Below are 20,687 nucleotides of genomic sequence, written 5' to 3'. Positions count from 1 at the left end.
CTACCTAGCATGTCATACAAGAAATCCCATCTAACTGAATCATACACTTTTTCAAAATCTACCTTCATACATAGGCCTTTTTTCCCCTTCCTCTTGAGTTCCTCAACCACCTCATTTGCCAGTAGCACACTATCAACCAGGCCCCTGTCCTTTATAAATGTTAATTGGGTTTCATTTATGATAGAAGGTAGAACTTTCTTTAGTCTTTCGTTTGCACTTTAGATATGACTTTGTATATGGCCCCCACTAACGAGATAGGTCTGAATTGATCGAGCTTGCAGGGGTCCCTTACTTTGGGTACAAGTGCAATAAATGATGCATTGCACCCCTTCGGGATATATCATGTTTGATGGAAAACCTCCAAGGCTGCTACAAAATCTGCTTTAAGGTAGTTCCAACTTTTTTTAATGAAGTTGAAATTGAATCCATCTGGATCAGGACTTTTTGAGCCTTCACTTTGCCACACAACTTCTTTAATTTCTTCCTCAGAAAAAACTTCTATCAACCGCAAGCTTTCTACTATCGAGATGGATTTAAATTCAACCCCATCAAGTCTAACCCCGAAATCTTTTATTGCTTTAAATCTAGCTTCGAAAAGCTTTTTTGTTTCAAAACGGACAGTGTTAAACTCCTCACACCAACAACCCCCAACCTCAACTCCCTTCACTTCATTCCTTAGTCTCCTCCACCTTAGTGATGAATGAAAGGATTTTGAGCAAGAATCACCATATTTAAGCTAGTTGGTTCTAGCCTTTTGACGAAGAAGAGATTCTAGCTTTCAGTCTGTCTCCCAGAGCCTCCTTAGTAGATCGATTCTAATCCGCCTCACACTTTTCGCGACTTGGCCATTACAATCTTGGTGATCAAGGTTCCCAATATCCTGTAGAATAGTCCTCTTGGTAGAGTTCAGATTCCCAAAGACATCCCTATTCCATGTTTTTAAGTTAGTCTTTAGGAGTTTGAACTTTTCCTGAAGCCCTATTATACCATTTTCTTGGTTCAAGTATGATTTCCACCTTTCCTCCACCATCCCATCAAAGCCTCGTTCCAAGTGCCAAGCGTCAATTGTTCTAAAAGGTTTGAGACCCCAGTCCTTATCTAAACACTTGATCATCAAGGCACAGTGGTCAAAGACTTCCCTCCGTTGGACATACTGTTTTCACATAGGCCAACATTGCAACCATTCTTCAGTTACAAGAACTCTATCAATCCTACTCCTTGTCGTTCCATTCGATTTGAACCAAGTAAATTTTTTCCCCACAATGGGCAGATCCAATAACATGCTTGATTCAATGAACTCATTGAAGCCCTTTATCTCACTGTTAAAATCACCTCTATTTGCCCCCTGCCTTTCAGCTCGACTTCTTATTGCATTGAAGTCCCCACAAAAGCACCACATTGCAATATGAAAAGCTTCTTTACAGATAGACGGTTCCTCCCAGAGTAGTTTCTTTTCTTTCAAGGTGCACCCCGCATACACATTAACCACACAACATCTTTGGACAAACTTCTTATGTTGGCCCATAATAACTATATACCCTTTCCCCATGATATGACTCTCATAGATAAAAGCTTCTTTGTGCCACAAAGATAAAAGACCTCCATTACCGTTATCCCCACCATTATGAATCAAACCAATATTGTTATCCCCCCATAAAGAAAAGCACCTAGCATCCGTGAGTTGGGCAATTTTTATTTCTTGGAGGCACACAAATTCTACCCCCTCTGTAGATATGCACCATCTCTGATATCTTGCTTTCGTTCCTCCCCCTAGACCTCTTATGTTTAAATTAAATATCAGCATAAAAATCTTTTAGATTACCCACCTCTAATTTCTTCGTGAACTCCATATCTCTTTCTTCCATACATTGAAGTTCTTGGACCACCTCCTCTTCCTCCCGACGACAAGCGAGCCCAATTTGCTTACCAAGGCCCCATAAATTTGCAAGCTCCTCCCTATTTCCAGAGATGCACACACAGGCATTACAATTGCTAATGTCCCCATCTGAAATGGAAATTATTGGTAAGTCTTCACTTGGCAGCAGGTCCTTCCTAGCCTGAGACAATCTCTCACTCAATCTGACGTCGCCTAGGATGAGTTCTTGGCTCCACCAATTCACAAAGATCTTTCATCATGCACCGCCGTGAAGGTATATTGCACGAGCTTCCCACTGCGCCTTCCTCTGGTTCGAGCAAGCTATGCAGTTCCAACCCTCCGTTATTCCAAGTCACCACGAGATTAGGGTTTGGGTTATATGACCAACTGTCTTCACCTTTTCCTTCTGCCTCACAATTAGGTGTCTCCAAGTTTCGTACCTGATTGCCACCGCCATCCTCCTCTAAGGCACTCTTCCTGGCACTAGAGAACGCACCAGCTCTTTGTGTTCGATGCTCTCCAGGATCGCCCCCAGTCCTGAAGTGGGCCTCGTGATTCCCCTCCTAGCCCAAAGGTGCATTATGGGTACCGCTACATTCTATATCCATCACCAACTTTGCCAGCTCATCATGCACATGATGGTAATTTTGTGGTACTGAATATGCTTGTTCATCTTGGTTTAACGCAGCAGCCTCCGCAGACTTCTTCTGGCCCTCAGTTTACTCTTTAGTGAATACCAAGGGTTCTTTTCTCTAAACATCAATTCTGTTGATAACAGGTATCTTAGAATACAACCATTTTGTCCTATTCGCACTCAGGACCTCCCCTCCCTCCATCTCCTCCTCTGGTCGGCGATCTACCCGTCCACCCATGACCTCCACCTCGCCGCTTGACACCGACTGCGCCATTTCCTCAACGTAGGTCTTTAATGAAGAAATGCTATCGGAGGAATCAAAAAATTCCGATGGCACATACACCGACCTCCAAATTTTGTAGGGTGTTCTTCTTCAATGTAGATGCTCAACATTTGGCCATTAATCCTCATACTTTTAGCCACTTTAGCATTACAATTTTTGGGCAAGCGAACTTGGAGTCTCGCATACTCCAGGTTTTCCCACAGTACCGTCTATTTGTATTTGATGATTTTCTTGTAGTATATATATAATAATTTTATTTTTATAAAAACCTATTCATTCAACCATTCTTTAATTATATATAATAAAAAAATATTTTATAAAAACATATTTTTCTTTAATTATATATAATAAAGAAAATCTTAAAAGCATTTACAATGTAATACGATTTCTTATATATTTTAATTTTTTGCTTCTGTGGATTCTATTTTTTTTAATTAAAAACGTATATTCCATTTACTGGTTTAGATTGAATTCGTTTTTATTTTACAAATCTCGTATCTTACGTTTGGCCATTTTAATCCATATAATATTTACCCATTTTCGAAAAAAAAATATCTCCCCATTCGTGAACTTTTTATTTAAAATTATACTACACTGCGACAAAAAACCCAATTTTGAACACTACCTGAAGCTAGGCTTAATTTTGCAATATCGAGAATTAATACTTTGGTATTGTAAATTGAATTGATACCTTGCAAGAAGGAAAGTTATATATGAATACGTAAACAAGGAAAAAGTACAACAATTGGTAAAATTTTCATTATTTTCTAAATTCAAATATCTCAAATTTAAAGGAAGAAATATTCTTGCTTGAAATTCTCTTATAATAGTTGTTGACAAGATGTAAGATTCGTGAATATATTAATTACAGAGATTGAAACATAGAGGAGTATTTTATATTTAATATCATTGTTTGAAAAATACGTATCTTAAAAAATTCTGCTTGTTTATTGGGGTGCACTACAAGGAAAAAAGTGGAAAACCAAGTCGATAAATAAGAAAAGAAATTCCAAATAAAGCGTGTACCCTACTCTCTGCCGACTGGGTTATTTACGTGTGCTTTGACTCCACCATATACAATTCATATCAGAAAAGTGTTAGTTGCAAATTTCAATTTCAATTTTATACACTGTTTTATATATAATTCACTCAATTCTCTTTAATATTACTAAGAAAAATATTACTTAAAATGATAGATTGTGATTTCAAAGTACAACACTCTATTTCTAAATATCTCTCTCTTTTTATATATATAAGTCAACACACTTTAATATGTTATTATATTTTTTTATAAAAAGAAGTCTCAAATAGTAAGATTTATGTGGTCCCAGAATATGTTTAAAATATCAGATAAATAATATACTTTGCTTTAAATAAAAGCAGCTCTAGTCTTAGTCATAACTGTTACTATACTTCAATCATTCAACGCTTAGCATCTACACTAGATATTTCAGAGTAGCTTTCATGCAATAAAAAGCAAAACCTTCAATACTGAAAGAGAAAATCAATGATGATAAACAAACTGTGCCCACAAAATACTTAAAGTAATTCATATCAGTATTGTGTATATGTAACAATTTTAACTTTACACTCAACCAAGATTTCAATTTGACTTGCCACTATCTATTATCACTATTATTCTCTCCAATAACTATTATTTCCGTATAATTCACGCATTTTGCTGCACATATACATCAATCAACTACAACAACAATCAACTATCTCCCAATCATGTAATTCAAAAAGATAAAATAGATAACAGAAAAGCAAAGCTCAACAATTGAAAGTACGCATCTGGTGCTGTTTCTTGTCATCACTCTGTTTCAGTGCTTATCTCCGCTTAAATCTCTTCCAAAAACCGTGATTTCCTCTAATACTTACCTACCCTTTTGCAGCCACTTACACAAAGTCCTTTACAAAAGCATACAAAATTTCTTCCCCTCACAAAGCTCTGATTTTCAGCAGAACTCGGTTTTTGTTCGTGTTGTGTTGAAATGGGTGCTGGTGACTACTACAAGATACTGAAGGTGAAACGTGATGCCACTAATGAAGAGGTGAAGAGGGCTTATAGGAGTTTGGCCATGAAATGGCACCCGGATAAAAACCTTGAAGACCCGCTTAGGAAGGAAGAGTTTGAAGCCAAGTTCAAGCAGGTTGCTGAGGCCTATGATGTGCTCATTGACCCCAAGAAGCGCCAGATCTATGATCTATACGGTCACTATCCCCTTAACTCTCAACGCTTCAGCAAAGAACATGGTAATGGGATTATGAAGGAAGCAGGGGTGGTTGAAAGCAGCTTGACTTGTACCCTTGTGGAGCTTTACAAGGGATGCAAAAAGAAGTTGAAGGTCTCAAGGACTGTTCCTGATGAATTCGGGTAACTATCTCCCTTGTATTCTCATTGGTAATGTTGTTACTTCATTGCAAGTAGAGATTGTGATTCCTGTGGTAGAATTATGATGCATGATTTGCTTTTACATTACCTGAATTAGAGTATTGGAAGGTTATTTTTAGAGGACATTACTTACATGCAGTTTCTTGCGTTTTGGTGTTGTTTTTAACTAGAGTTGAAACTTTAGGTAACCAAGAAGTCTGTGTTGGCTACAACGCCAAGCATTTTGAATTTGAAATATTTCTAGTATAGAAAATTGATCGCTTTTGTATTACATGTAACCATAAACAAATGAAGTTTTGCTGCTAAGATGGAATTGTATTATAAGGCAAATATGTTGTGTTTTTTTGCTCCATAAAGCTGGGATAGTTTACAGAGTAGTTGGTATGACCCCGTGGCCATACTATGACTGTGTCCTTTGTGTTTTGTTTTCGTTATTATTGTAGTTGTTTTTATCATTATTATGTTTGGATTCTACACTCGCTGTTGTTTTGGTATGTTTTTTATTTTGGCGTTACGCTTATTTGGTTTGATCGTGCACTTAGTGCAGTAACACATCCATAAACATTCATCCGTTCTGTGCCAACAAGTGAAGACAAAGAAGGAGAATTTATTTGCTTTGTAAAAAATGTTGATAGGCTTGTTTCAATCAGACTTATTTACTGTTGAACTTGGCTATTTGCATCTAATTTTACCAACTTATAATTTGAAGCATTCTATCTACTTTTTGCCTCCTCATTTCAATTTCATTAGGAGCCCTATTGTTTTGTTTTGGCAGAGTGTCAAAGTCTGTAGAAGAAATCTTGAAGATAAATATTAAACCTGGTTGGAAGAAGGGTACAAAAATCACTTTTCCTGGAAAAGGCAACCAAGAACCAGGTGGTGCTCCAACTGATCTAATTTTTGTTTTGGATGAGAGACCTCATGATATTTTCAAGAGGGATGGAAATGATCTTGTAGTGATCCAGAAGATATCACTTGTAGAGGCTCTAATAGGAAAGACTTTTAACTTGACTACATTGGATGGAAGAGATCTCACAATCCAAGTGACTGATATTGTGAGACCAGGCTTTGAGCTAGTGGTCTCAAATGAAGGTATGCCCATCTCAAAGGAACCTGGCAAGAAAGGAAACCTCAGAATCAAGTTTGATGTTGCGTTTCCATCAAGACTGACCACGCAACAAAAGTCTGGTCTAAGAAGGATTCTTCTTAGTGCTGTTCATTACTAAACCAATATTTTGAGACTAATAGCTGTAAATATCCTTTAACAAGAAAAAATAATTACACTGTAAACTGTTTTGCAACTCCACCAATCTACAGGAAGTTTGTGCATATGACAAATAAACCAAGTATAGTTGCTATATGCTATATCATACATGTAGCTTTGGAAACAAGTGTATATAGGGATACTTTTACAGTTTTGGAGTATTTTTACTCTGTCTCCTATAAACAAGTAAAGGAAATGAAGTATAGCTATTTGTGTTACGATTTTTAGTATGACTTGAAGTCTCACATTGAGTTGAATTGAATTGAATAGAAATAAATAGATATGAGAAATGAATAGATATGACATAAATATCTACAAAAGCATAACTTTAAGGATTTTAGTTGTAGGTGATATCATGTTATTTTTATATAGGCAACTCATACTTCACTGCATCCCACCAATTTGTGCATTGGCTGGTTTCAGTTAAATACAAAAGTGTCTTGTTTATTATGATGCGATTAGTTTGAAAGTGACTTTTCTAAAGGTGTTTCTTTATTTTAGTTAGAATCTTTCGTGTATCAATGTCCATTCATTTTGGCCCCTTCATTTCTCTTTCAAATTTTGCCTTCTATCTTGTAGAACCTTTTCTTAAGCTGACAGTTGGAGTATTATTATTTTGTTTTTTTTTTCTTGTGAGAGAAGTCGAACAATAAAATGAGTAGTTGAGGATTTTGATGAGGAGAGTCAAATTGTTAGAAAATATGTTTTTGTAACTGCTCAGAAGCATTTAGGAGACTATTAGTGTAAGTATTATAAGTTAATTGTTAGCAAAGATAATAAAATATCTTGCTCTGTTTTATTCATCAACACCAATAATTGGTATACAAACTATCTTCTTGAGGGATATGTGTGGTTAGTAGAGTGCACCAATGGAAGGAGGGTCCAATTTTTTTGTAATGGCACCACTAGTCTTCGATGGAGGCAATTATCAGATGTGAGTTGTTAGTATGGAGACCTACCTAAAAGCATTGGATCTATGAGAAGCTGAAGAAGAAGACTATGAAATTGAGTCCCTTCCAAAAAACCCTACTGTGGCACAAATAAAATCACAAAAGGAAAAGAAGATGAAGAGATCAAAGGCAAAAACATGCCTATTTGCAGTTGTATCTCTTATGGTATTCACAAGGATAATGTTCTTGAAGTCAGCAAAAACAATCTAGGATTATCTCAAGGCAGAATATACAGGTGATGAGAAGATTCATGGAATGCAAGTGCTGAATCTAGGGAGTTTCAATTGCAGAGAATGAAGGAGTCAAAATCCGTAAGAGAGTACTTTGACAGACTTCTAAGCATTGCCATCAAATTGAGGTTGCTTGGATCTGTGTTAAATGATTCAAGAATTGTGGAAAATTTGCTTGTAACCGTTCCAGAAAGGTTTGAAGCCACCATAACAACCTTGAAGAACACAAAGGACCTATCAAAGATTTCTCTTGCAGAGCTCTTCAATGCTTTACAAGCACAAGAACAAAGAAGAGTCATGAGACAAGATGGAGCAATAGGAGCCTTAACAACCAAGCATCAAGGTTACAACAGGAATAAAAAGAAAACCTATCCACCTTTCCAACACTGTGGAAAGAAAGGCCACCCACCATTCAAATGTTGGAGAAGACCTGATGCTAAGTGCATCAAGTGCAATCAACTTTGGCATGAAGTATTCATTTGTAGAAACCAAAATGAGCAACAAGATGTAGATGCTCAAATTGCAAATGAGGAGGAGGATGAAATTTTCGTTGCAACTGGTTTCTCCAGAAATATTTCAAGTGCATCTTGGCTAATTGACAGTGGATGCACAAATCACATGACCTATGACAAAGAACTTTTCAAGGAGTTGAAGTGATGTGAGTTGATTTTAGGATATTTCATTTTATGATGTGACACTTTACTTAGGTTGAGATTTTAGGCAAGTATAAGGTGAGAACTCTAAGAAGATCCCCACTGGACATGAACTTAACCAAGTGGTTAAGTAAGTGAGAAGATTTTCTTCACAAGAGCAAAATGAAAAGACAATTACAAGGTGAACATGATTCCAATGGGTGCGAAATTAAAAAACATGAAAGGACAAACCAAATAAGAATTTCCGAATGGAAGAATGAAACAAAGCAAGAACATAACATAAAAAGTAAAAAATGGAATGACAAAGGGAAGAAGAGATGAAGGAAGGAGAAAGCTCATGTGATGGATTTGAGAAGTGGAACACGCCACTTGGAGTGTGGTTGACCTCCAAGATAAGTGTTGCTAGCCGCCACTTGAGAGCTCTCAATTACTCACAAGATAAGACCTAAATGCTAAGAAGAATCAAGACTCACTAACACCTCACACAATTTGTGCAAAGTAACTCTTCTTCTATTAATTTCAACTTTTAAAAATACACTAGGTAGGCCTCCTATTTATAGGTGAAGGAGTCTTGGAGAACAAGCTAAAATGGTAGGATGGGAAAAGGGAAAAAATGGGCAACCCACATCCTAGGCTTGTCCTTCTAGAAACTAGGTCAAAATGTCTTCCAAAAGGGCTAGGAACAAGCTAAAATGCTACCCACACCCCCTATTATTCTAAAGACACCTTATTCTAGCCTATCTTTGTTATTTGGACCCCTAGAGTGAGCTCAAATTATTTACAACATTTTTTATACTTAAGTAAACCAGCAGGAAGAACTTGAGATGCTCTGGTCTTTGTCCATTTCTCCCTCTGGTGAGGTCTTTACTTGAATGTTGAGATGACCTTTCATAGTTTGCATCCTTGGTCATCTTCTTGTTGTCTTGGTTTGTATCATGAATGAAGCCTTCAAAAATTTCAAAGGTTAAGATAGGTCATGGGGGTCACATTCCAGTAAAAGGAATAGGAACCATTGTTGTAGCAACACATTCAGGTACTAAAACTATTACTGATGTGTTATATCTACCTAACATAGACCAAAATTTATTAAGTGTTGGTCAGTTGCTACAAAAAAGCTTCAAGGTGTTTTTTTTAAGATAACCACTGTTTGGTCAAGGATGCTACAGGACAAGATATGTTCAAGGTAAAAATGAAAGGCAAAAGTTTCTCATTAGATCTATTTCAGGAGGAGTAGATAGTATTTTCAACAACAAAGAAAAATACTACTGAGTTATGACACAAGAAGCTTGGTCAAGGGCTTCTCAAGATGCAAAAATATGAAATGAAAGATGATCCACCAATTAAAGGCACTCAATTACTCTCCGACATATATCAGAGATGTAACGTTGGAATATGTAAACCTGCTGATCACATAGAAGTTATCAATGACCCAAAGTGGAAAAAGGAAATGGAGGAGGAGTTGTATATGATTGAGAAGAACAAAACTTGAGAGTTTTTTGACATACCTTGAGATAGAGAGGTACATCAAATGGATGTCAAGTCAGCATTCCTAAATGAATTTCTTAAAGAGGAAATTTATGTTGAGCAACCTAAAGGTTTTATTGTGGAAAGAAAAAGAAGACAAAGTTTATAGGCGAATAGATGATTATCTTCTTAGTTTAGGCTTTGACAAAAGTCTTTCAGAATCTGCGAAAAGAAAAAAAATGTTGCAGATTTGTTTACCAAGTCACTTCCAGCTAGCAAGTTTGAATTCTTAAGACAGAAGATTGGAGTTTGCAGTTCAAAAATCAAGGAGGAGTATTAAATATTGTGTTTTTGTAACTGCACGTAACTGCATGTGACTCTTTATTTTTCTTATTTCAATTGTTGAATAAATATTTTTAAGTAAAGTGCTCATAAACATTTAGGATACAGTTACCGCAAATATTGATAATAAAATATCTTGTTCTATTTTATTCATCAACACCAACACAAATAACAAAAAAAAAATAAAGAGGATAATATTGATATATGTTAATAGATGCCCTTGTATGCTAAACAGGGGCAACGAGGGCAACTACGTGCAACATAGTAGATTGTACACTTGTAATGGTAAAAGAACAAATATCTTTCTCTTTGGTGAAATGATGACACCAGTTTATTTCAAACTCAGTTGTTGATAGTTTGTTTTTTCATTGAAATAGTGATGGCAGAATGTGGTGTTGAGCCTTTCTGATTTTATTACAGTGCATAATCACTCATTTATTTGATGTGATTCCCAACCGACCTTTTCAGCTCCTCCTTTTTCACCCCCACCACTCTATCAACAATTTTCCCTTTCTTAACGAGTACAAATGTTGGCAATTGGTTAACCTGGAGTGCTTGAGAAACTTCCTGTTATCATTCATACCATGAATATAAATCAGTTCTCACTGGGTGAAATTCAATTGTCTAATAAAGAATAACATTTAGATGTTAAGTATATTGTTGCTTTGACATCAACTAACATATTAATTAAAGTAAAGGGGAAAGAGTGACACACGTTTAACTCCTCCACATCAATCTTGATGAACTCAGCATCTGTGTATTCTGCAGAAAGATCCTGGAGAACTTGGTCCATGAGTTTGCAAGGTCCACACCATGTAGCTGTGAAATCAAGTACCATCTGCACCAAAAACAAAAACAGACAAATAGGAAAACCAGCTTTATGAGAGTGATAAGGTGATATAAAGTTAGCTTGGTAGGAAAAGTGAAAGGGAGAGAGATAGGTTGTGAGTTTGAATTTGGGGCTACCAAAAACTAACATAATATTTTTAGTTAATTATGTTACTAGTTAAAGAGCATAAACACAAACATACCAGCTTGTTAGTTTCTTTGACAGCTTTAAAATGAGCATTCCATTTATCCGTTGAGTGAAAGGTAAGGAGGTTGGAATTGGAGTCTGTTTTTGGTGTTGAATAATGGAATGACCCTGAAGATCTAAAAGACTTAAAATTATAAATGGTGGGTGCCATGATAAATAGCAAGAAGCTAGTGTGAGGTTTCTTAATTGGTTTGGTTGGTGGCAAAATGGTTACAAACTTGGAATATATAGAGATGGTTTACAAAGAAGTAGGAATGTGCTATGTAACTTCTATAGAAATGAATATATTCTATCAAGTAGGGTGGTAAAGTGGACCATTGAAACAACTGCTTTGAGACATTCGAGAGCATAAGTGCTACAATAAATGGTTGGTGCCAATGTCATTCAATATTCATGTTCATTAAAGAAAAAGTATTGATCCTGTACCATCAAATTATTTTAAAAAAAATGTTTTTTATGAAATGTAAAGGTAAATAAATGAAACAATTTTAAAATTACATTATATCACTTAGTAAACTAGAGCATTTTTTATTTTATTCTACAATTGTCAAAATAATATTTTCCTTCCATAAATGATCATTCATATCAAAGAGATGGATGCTAAATGAATAAATAAATAAAAAAGATAAAATATAATAAAATATGAAATAAATTAAATATATTTTAATAATTTAAAATGAAGATAAAATTCAAAATTATGTACATATTTATTTTCGTTTTTCTTTTATTGAAAACATTATATATTAGTTATATTTATATACTAAAGTCTGATTAATTTAAATATTTTTCAGCACAAAAAATAATTTATTTGTTATCTTTAACTATCGGTGTTATAAAAATATCAATATTAAGTAATTAATATTATAGAAAATAATATTGTAACACCCAAGAAATACATCTCACTATTATTGTACAAATTCTATATGTTTATATACAAACTTAGAGTTTTTCAAAAACATTCCTAATACATACAAATATTTACAATATAAGTTTCAAGTCAAAATCCTAAAGCTCTTCAGACCCTCCGACACCTGTATGAGATCATTTGCTCGTGTACGTAGTATAGTCATCACAATTCAAACACAATAAGAAAAACAAGAGTAAGCTAGTGAAAATATAATTATATGCACAATTAAATCAAAAGAGAAAACCAAATTACATTAATCAATTTCTCAATTATTCAATCTTCTTTAAATCCCAACACAAAACAATCACATAGATCTCACATGGATCTACACATCTAGGATATTCAACAAACCAAATAACATTTGAGACGCTTTTTGGAAGACCCGTATTAAGTAAGTCCTACCAGAGACTAACACTTAATATAAAGATTATCAGCGAATCCAATAGAAAGGACCAGGATAAGTACAATACAACCAAAGTCATGCATCTTATATGTCACGGTGTGCATGAACTCCCCCATTAGCTTCTCACCATCTAATATCTTAGTCTATGTGACTTAGATAATAAGTGAAGTTCGGAGATCTATATTACCACATAGGAATCAATACTTAATACGCAACAAACATCAACCCATATATGATCCCAAATGTATGAATTGAATTTCATACCATTTTCATCATGCAATATTATTCAAAATACAATCCACAATGTTCAAAATCCTATTTAACATAAAAACAACAACACTTAAATACTAAACCATCAAAATCTAATATTTCTACAAGTTTAAATAATATATAAACAAACAACACAATATATAAACACACAACATCTCTACAAGAAAAATTGAATACTGAGACCACGTCCCCTCCACATCAAGATCTTCTAGCCTAGGATGCTATTAAAAATTAAATTTAGTTTTTCTTACCTTAATTGCTTGTTTTCCAAGCATTTTCTAGAATTTTATCCTCCCAGTCTGGATAAACTTCGAAATTTAAGGGCCTAATGCAAGTTATCCAAAGAGAACAAAAATTCAGTATATAGTATAATAAATTGAGAGGATTACTCTTCTCAATTAACACCACCAATATTGATGATTAAATCCTAAGGAAAACACAGAGAACAAATGATCTTTAGAGAAAAATGAACTTGCTCTGTTTGAAAATCTGATCGGTAGAAATGTTCATTAACTTCTCAATTATAACATGGTGCGATCAGATTTTAAAATAGATGAAGAGAAGGAAGAAAAAGAATATGGAGAGAGTGAAAAAAGAGAGAAAAAAGACACATGGTGGTGGAAGGGCTTCTCTGCACTTTTTTTTATTTACGCTGTTACAGATATCAACAACTCTAAAAGTGTGAAGACTAGTATTGAATTCTTAAAAACAAAAGTATTAAAAGGTACTTCATTACAACATACAAAATATTACAATTCATTTGATTAGGTGTCAGATTGGATCCTGCTAGTTCTATTCATTATACGAGACATATTTTTTTTATATTACATTTTTCTGTAATTTTTTATTTTAAATTTTTTTATTTATTATTTTTTTTACTGTTGAGTTATATGACTTCGGTGACATGATACCTTTTGTCAAGGAGATGATGTATTCTTGTTGATGTGAAACATTTCGAAAATGTTATTTTTAACATTTTCTGTCAATTAACACAGACTTGATATTGCAGACGTGACATTGGGTAAGGATGTGGCAGTGAGGTTTTTTGTAATTCTGATGGGAGTGATATGACAGTTTTTGTAAAAGTGTAAGAGTTTAACGTTTGAGTGCGGATGCGGAACTGGAAGCGAGAGAGTTTCGAACGAAATGGAATGTCAAACAAAAGGGAGACAAAAGCAGCGACCTCTTTAGAGAGAGGGAGAAAGAAGTAACGGGGATCACATATATTACACCTGTTAGATGGCTTAACCGGTGTAATATGGGTCATATATTATACTGGTTAGAAGACTTAACCGGTGTAATATGGGCCATATATTACAACCACCCTACTAGAACTGGTTATCCAACCACAGGTTTTTACACACGTAAAATTGGTGCTGATCAAAAAAAAAAAAAAAAAAAAAAACACACGTAAAATTGGTTACCCGTGTGTTTGTAAGTAGTTACTTATGTGACGTTCATGGTCACCCACTTTTCATGAAAAAAAAAATCAAAATTCTTTTTTAATAAGGGCCATATATTACACCGGTTAGATGGTTGAACAAGTGTAATATGGGTTCTATATTACACCCATGGCAGAACTGGACACCCCCTATCAAAATCGATGACTCAGCCACAAGTTCCTCCACATATACTAGCACACGCAAAATTGGTTACCCGTGTTTTCGTGAGTGGTTACTTATGTGACGTTTACGGCCACCCACTTTTCATGAAAAAAATTCTAAAAGCTTTTGAATATGAGCCATATATTAAACCGGTTAGATGGTTTAACTGATGTAATATGTTCTGAGTAAAAAAAACAATATATTACATCGGCTGTTACAAAGAACCTTTGTAATATATTCTTTTTACCCTATTTTAAAGCTCGTGCCTCACTGCAAGTTACTACCCTATTTTAAACCTGTGTCACGTCATTGCCACATTTGCAGCGTCTAATATGTGTTACTGTCAATATATTAGGACTCAAAACTCAATATATTAATAATTAATAATATAATATTTTAAAAGGAGTTAAAAAAAATTTAAAAAGTTTGAAACTTAAAAATTGATCTGAAAAAAAAAACTTAAGCATTTAAACTAAGTAAAAGACACATTAATTAGCATAGGCTGATCTGCCATTAAAGTCTCTCAAAAACCCAATGGACAAATTTTGCGCATTTTGGTTACATAAATAATTTCTGAGTTTAAAGATTTATGATGAAACACTAAAAAGTTGACACATAAATGCTAAACACACATGAGTCCATTTTACATGGTAATGGGGTATGGCAGTTGATAGTGAAGAATTTGTCTTTATTCCTCTTTACAGGTCAATAGCCATGAATGATCCACACACTCAGTTTAGATGCTTCTCAATAAGCTTTTGTAGCTTTTCCTTTTTAGCTCCCAACACCTTATCAACAACTTTCCCTTTCTTCATCAATATGAACGTTGGCATTGCCTGCACCTGGAACTCTTCAGAGACCCCCTGTTTGCATATCAATGTTGAGATGATCCACTGAACAAAAATAATGATGCATTGTATATATGCAAGTAATAGTGAAAGAAAAAAAAATATGAATACCATCAACTCATCCACATCAATCTTGATGAATTCCACGTTGGTGTACTTTGCAGCAAAGTCTTGGATAACTGGGTCCATCTGTTTGCAAGGTCCACACCATGTAGCAGTGAAATCGATCACCATCTTTAAGCAAAAACGGTAAGAAAAGAATGGGATGGTGATTCTGAAAGCTGAGAATAAAAAAGAATTAGGAACTGTAGCTGTAATAACATACATACCAACTTGTTAATTTGTTTGGAGGCATCAAAATGAGCCTTCCATTTAGCAGTAGAATGGAAGGTGAGAATGTGGGAGGATGAGTTGGATGATACATGAGCATTCTCCATGCTCGATAAGTTGCCACCCATCTTAACAAAACACCAAACAGTCTAGTTAGAAGAGATTTTGCTTCTTACTTGTTTGGATGAGTGAAAGCATTAAGGAAAGCCTCATTTATAGGACCAGAAAAGTACAAAGAATTAATCACCTTTGAAAACGAATATGATTCTTTGCTAACTGCCATGCTAGTGAGTACTTTAATGGACATTTACCACATGTGTTGGGTTCGAAGAATAGAACACATTTTAAGGTTTGGGCAATGTTTCAATCATGGATGTCTTAGTGAACTTAGATACTAATCTTTCAAATCCAAATCACTATAATCAAGCACATCAATTTCTTCTTGTTACTTTTGTCAATTCAAGTTAATATATCATCCCATACAATTCTGTGTTAATAATTGTTAAAAATTATGAAAGGGATTCAATAAATATATTTGAGTTTACAAACTTTTAATCAATTAAAACATAATTTAATATTTAAAAGAATGTGTTAAATAAATAATCACTAGCATTTAAGTTTCAAATTTTGAAAATCTCCTCTCTTTTTTCTGTTTATATGTACCGTAAAATAATAAATAATTTTACTTGTTTTTGTAAATTCAGGTAAAACCACTTGTAAATTCAAATAAATTTTTTATTTGAAAACTGATTTTTATTACAACGGATTAATATATTTCACTACTATATTATTGAATATTAACATAGATTAAAAGATTATAATATATTATTTATTAAGGAGTATTTATTAATTTTGTTTATTCACTTAATATTTTTATATATCTCAAAACTCTTATTAATTTGAGTATAGAATAATTTTCTGTTGTTTTTCAACAAACCTAAAAGAGGATTTTAAAGAGAAACATTTGTCCACGTCTTTGTCGGGTAAGGTGTGTTAAAGTTTGAGATTTGTTTTTCGATAAAACTATGACAATTTGAGTTGTTATCTAAGCTCTATACTTCATATCCTATTTTTCTTTTTATTATTTTTTATAAAAGTTTTCTTGTTAAGCATTACTATGCAACTTGACATCTCATCTAGGCTGAGATCTCAAGTAATAACAATCATATGCCATCATATGAAAAAAATATTAATAAAAAAAATTAAAAAAATACAAAAATACGGGGGAACTTGATCAAAACTCATATGTTAACAAAAATGATACATAGGTAGACTATATTTATTCATAAAGAATTCTAAGAACAAATTAGATGTAAGTCTATTATACCAATGAAATGATTCTCTATGAATAAATCCTAAATTAGCTAACTTATCCGCGCACGCATTTCCTTCACGAAAAATATGAGTAACCCTAAACCTGATTTTACCATAGTAATTAAGACAAGTATTCCATCGATTACGAAGCATCCACGGAACATTAGTCCTAGTAGTAAACACTACAAAAACCAAGGCAGAATCACATTCAAGCTAGACATTAGTAAACCCCATCTTTTGGGCTTCCTCTATAGCATGTATAACTCCATAAAACTCAACAACCATAGCAGTCTGAACTTCAAGAAACGTAGAGAAAACACCAATAAGTTCTCCCATAATCCCAAGAAAAATAACTGCACAAGTAGCAAGACCAGGATACCCCGTAGCAACCCCATCATTGTTAATTTTAACCTAGCCTGGTAAAGGAAACTCCCATCTAACAGGAAGAGGACTTTACCACTACAAGTATTAATACCAAAAAACTTAATCACTTTTAAATCCAATATATCATTCTTCATTGAAGCTTTAGACGAATTTCCCATTAGACAAGTTAAATCTTTAATTATCAAAATAGCCTTAGAAACCCCAATTTTATCCTGAAATCTAGCATAATTCCTCATACGCCATATCATCCAAATAGAAAAAGTTAACACAACAAGCTTAATCAATTTAACCAAAGGACTACCATCATTCTTAATAAAAGAAAGAAGATTATCCTTATTAGAGAAATGGGAAGTAAGAAAGATCTGCCGAACCCAACTCCAAATACGCAAAGTATAGAACATTCAAAAAATAAATGTTGAATAGATTCACTGGTGCAGAAACATAAAACAAGTGCGGCTATTTCGAATTTATAAATGCTGCTTTATAGCCGCATTTGATCAACACGCACTTGTAAATCAAGAAATACAAATGCGGTTATATAGCCGCATTTATAAATACCATTTACAAGTGCGACTATTTGTTTTAGCCGCACTTGTATATGCCAAATCATTAAAAAAACAATTTAAAAATTTTAAAACATTGTCAATCTTGTGTGAAGGCAACGTTGATGAAGAGTCACGGGAGCGCCAACAACGGTGGCGACAGCAGAAGCGGCGGCGGACAGGGAAGCAGCGACGAAGCAAACCAAAAAATCCACAAGAACCCACAAAGACAATGAAAGAGTACTGAGCAATGCAAGAAACCAAACAATGTAAGAAAAACGAATGCCAACCAACGGAACAGTGCTTCGAGACCACCAATGCAAGGAAAGAAACATATATATATATATAGGAAAAACGAAAACATCTATGCATATATTTGTGAAGATGAAGAGGAAGAAAGAGAGCTCAAGAAACTTACATTGACACAAATGGAATGCAGATGCAGCAGAAGGAGACGAACTCAGAGTGCGAACGTGAAACGAAGGCAAAGACGAGAAAGAAAGTATGAAATTGTGTGTGGCGCGCTTCAAAATTTAGGATAAAAACGGATTTACGAATGCGGCTAAAGGTAAAACCGCATTCGTAAATCAAAACGTTTTGATTTACAAGTGCGGCTGTGCGGCTATACAAATAGCCGCATTCGTAAATCAAGCGGTTTGATTTATAAGTGCGGCTATATAAATAGCCGCATTCGTAAATCAAAATAATTTAAAAAATGCCACCGCGTTTTTTACGAAAGCGGGTAGCACAAAAGCCGCACTAAATAAAGAGTATCCTTTTCTTCTTTTTGCACTAGTGATTCCTCATGCTTTTTCACAAAGAGTACACATAGAACATATATGTAAAATTTTATTCTGAATATGTTGATTTGTAGGAAGTCGCCCATGAAAACCTTTCCAGAGTACTAGAGTTTTGGAAGGCGGAATAGATGAAGACCAAATGAATTTACCCCAACCACTGAGAACTCCTGGTTCCAAGAAAAAAGTCCTAGCCAATTTAAGAGTGAAACAACCAGACTCATCTAGAATCCAATTAGGAATATCATGTTCCTCCTTAACCATGATATGATTAAAAAAATGAGGCATCTGCTATAAAGATAAAGGAATATTTCAGTCACAATCTGTCCAAAACTGAGAGTCTGTATCCGAAATGCTAGCACCATCAGATAACCCTACAATATTGGCTAAAATAGTAGTAGAACACCATTTATCATTCCAGAAATTAATAAAAGAACTTGTACCAACAATCCAAGAAGTATAATCAAGTATAGTAGAATAAAACTGTTTAATTCCACGCCAAAGAGACGAGGTTCTATAAACCATTCTAAACTTGTATTTTGATTTAAGAACCCTGGTTTTCAAGAGTAAAGACCAAGGTCTGTTGCTATAAGCAAAGTTTTAAGCAAGCTTAAGAAGATATGCATTATTTTCACGACGAAGATTAATAATCTTCAAACCTCCATTCTCAAGAAGAGAACAAATCGTATCCCAATTCACAGTGACTATGCCCTTTTTTAGAATATCACCAGTCCAAATAAAATTTTGACACCATTGCTCAACTTGGTTAAGAAGTGAAATAGGCCAATTATACATATTAAAGCTATAAGCTAGAAATCCAGTAATCATCGTATTAACCAACTGAATTCGACCCATCATGCTAAGAGATTTACCTTTCCAAGATGCTAGCTTCAATTTGACTTTATCAGCCAAAGGTTGAAGAAATCGACACTTTGGAGAACCAACAAAGATAAACACTCTAAAATAATCGAAAGGCAAACAACCATGACTACAAGAAAGAATACGTTGAATTTTGGTGACAAATCTTGCAAAATTATCCACGGTGAAAAAGCTACTTTTAGAGTTATTAACACATTGACTAGAAAAATCACCATATGTTTTAAGAAAAATCCCCCCTACAAAAAACAAATGTGTCATCAACATATAAAATATGAGAGGGATTGAGATAACCTTGCGGACTAGCCATATGTAAAATTTTCTAATCATTCACAAGCTTAGAGATACCTATACTAAGAACTTTCTCTACAAGACAGAAAGTAAAGGAGATAAAGGATCACCTTGTCTGACACCTCTATTGCAAGGAAAAAACCCCACCAAACTGCCATTTATTTTGATAGAAAGCATAATTGAACGAAGAATTATACTAATCCAATTGACAAACGAGGGGTGAAAACCAAAGCGTGTCAAAACTAATAATAAGAACTTCCAACTAAGAGTGTCAAAGGCTTTATGAATATCAACTTTGTAAGCCACATTACCTCTTCTAACCTTTTTAGAAAGCATGTTAATAGCTTCAGAAGCAATACCAATGCAATCCTGAATCTGACTACCCTGCACAAACCCATATTGATTAGGAAAAATGATTCTAGCAACCGCAAGTACAAGCCTATCCACCAATATCTTAGAAATAATCTTAAATTTTGAAATTAACAACAACAATTGGCCTGTAATCTTTAATGGAGTCAACACCCTGAATCTTAGGAATAAGAGATGCCACATTATTGTTCATTACAGGGAGAACCCATTTTTGTTTAAAAACTATTGAACAACATTGCAAACATCTGTCCCAATAATGTCCCAGCAAGAATGATAGAAAACACCACCAAAACCATCAGGACCAAGAGCACTATTACCATTAAGATTAAAAATAGTAGTGTTGATTTTCAAAAAATCAGAACATTTAATCAACATCATATTCTGCTATGAGGAAACTAGCTCAGGATTATAAGAACCCATAAAATGCTCCATATAACTTGTATTCAGAACATTAGAAATAGACTCAACATATTTTTTTTTATAAAAGTCCAAAATATGATCATCAATGAGTTTAGGATTCTCAGTAACCTCATTATCAATCAGTAGACAATGAATCCCACTGGAATTATTTCTCCTTTTGACCACAACATGGAAAAAAGTCGTATTTCGATCTCTATCTTTGAAC

The 20,687-nt window shown here is 34.3% G+C and overlaps 4 protein-coding genes across 5 annotated transcripts; 2 read left to right on the top strand and 2 right to left on the bottom strand.

Annotated features, from left to right (window-relative positions):
- Positions 1–4,469: 4,469 nt before the first annotated feature.
- On the top strand, positions 4,470–6,679 carry LOC137810578 (uncharacterized). The gene is made up of 2 exons (XM_068611926.2): positions 4,470–5,170; positions 5,964–6,679. Exons 1-2 carry the CDS (start codon positions 4,788–4,790, stop codon positions 6,412–6,414), a joined length of 834 nt encoding a protein of 277 aa, XP_068468027.1. The 5' UTR covers positions 4,470–4,787; the 3' UTR covers positions 6,415–6,679.
- A 1,016-nt stretch (positions 6,680–7,695) lies between these two features.
- Positions 7,696–8,289, top strand: LOC150028987 (uncharacterized). The gene has a single exon (XM_090297777.1). The coding sequence runs from the start codon at positions 7,696–7,698 to the stop codon at positions 8,287–8,289; it is 594 nt and encodes a 197-aa protein (XP_090153903.1).
- A 1,922-nt stretch (positions 8,290–10,211) lies between these two features.
- LOC137810579 (thioredoxin H2) lies at positions 10,212–11,342 on the bottom strand. Its single transcript, XM_068611927.2, has 3 exons — positions 11,123–11,342; positions 10,807–10,929; positions 10,212–10,658 (listed from the first exon to the last, which is right to left on the bottom strand). Exons 1-3 carry the CDS (start codon positions 11,276–11,278, stop codon positions 10,527–10,529), a joined length of 411 nt encoding a protein of 136 aa, XP_068468028.1. The 5' UTR covers positions 11,279–11,342; the 3' UTR covers positions 10,212–10,526.
- A 3,461-nt stretch (positions 11,343–14,803) lies between these two features.
- Positions 14,804–15,685, bottom strand: LOC137810580 (thioredoxin H2). Of its 2 annotated transcripts, none has more exons than XM_068611931.2 (3): positions 15,489–15,685; positions 15,271–15,348; positions 14,804–15,174 (listed from the first exon to the last, which is right to left on the bottom strand). In XM_068611931.2, the coding sequence occupies exons 1-3, from the start codon at positions 15,615–15,617 to the stop codon at positions 15,043–15,045; spliced, it is 339 nt and encodes a 112-aa protein (XP_068468032.1). In that variant the 5' UTR covers positions 15,618–15,685; the 3' UTR covers positions 14,804–15,042. The 2 variants fall into 2 exon arrangements, with proteins under 2 accessions (XP_068468032.1, XP_068468029.1); XM_068611928.1 differs by having other exon boundaries at positions 15,271–15,393; positions 15,489–15,684.
- Between the last annotated feature and the right edge of the window lie 5,002 nt (positions 15,686–20,687).

This window comes from Phaseolus vulgaris, chromosome 2 (assembly GCF_051622355.1).
Source record: "Phaseolus vulgaris cultivar YP4 chromosome 2, ASM5162235v1, whole genome shotgun sequence".
Lineage (NCBI taxonomy): Eukaryota > Viridiplantae > Streptophyta > Magnoliopsida > Fabales > Fabaceae > Phaseolus > Phaseolus vulgaris.
The sequence above is the reverse complement of the archived record's forward strand: the minus strand, read 5'-3'. Positions and strand labels throughout refer to the sequence as shown.

Coding starts and splice junctions, on each gene's coding strand:
- LOC137810578 (XM_068611926.2), top strand. CDS start 4,788: ATGGGTGCTGGTGACTACTACAAGATACTGAAGGTGAAACGTGATGCC. Junction 5,171..5,963: donor ACTGTTCCTGATGAATTCGG/GTAACTATCTCC, acceptor TTGTTTTGGCAG/AGTGTCAAAGTCTGTAGAAG.
- LOC150028987 (XM_090297777.1), top strand. CDS start 7,696: ATGAAGGAGTCAAAATCCGTAAGAGAGTACTTTGACAGACTTCTAAGC.
- LOC137810579 (XM_068611927.2), bottom strand. CDS start 11,278: ATGGCACCCACCATTTATAATTTTAAGTCTTTTAGATCTTCAGGGTCA. Junction 10,930..11,122: donor TCAAAGAAACTAACAAGCTG/GTATGTTTGTGT, acceptor TTTTTGGTGCAG/ATGGTACTTGATTTCACAGC. Junction 10,659..10,806: donor TTGATGTGGAGGAGTTAAAC/GTGTGTCACTCT, acceptor GAATGATAACAG/GAAGTTTCTCAAGCACTCCA.
- LOC137810580 (XM_068611928.1), bottom strand. CDS start 15,617: ATGGGTGGCAACTTATCGAGCATGGAGAATGCTCATGTATCATCCAAC. Junction 15,394..15,488: donor CCAAACAAATTAACAAGTTG/GTATGTATGTTA, acceptor TTTTGCTTAAAG/ATGGTGATCGATTTCACTGC. Junction 15,175..15,270: donor TTGATGTGGATGAGTTGATG/GTATTCATATTT, acceptor ATATGCAAACAG/GGGGTCTCTGAAGAGTTCCA.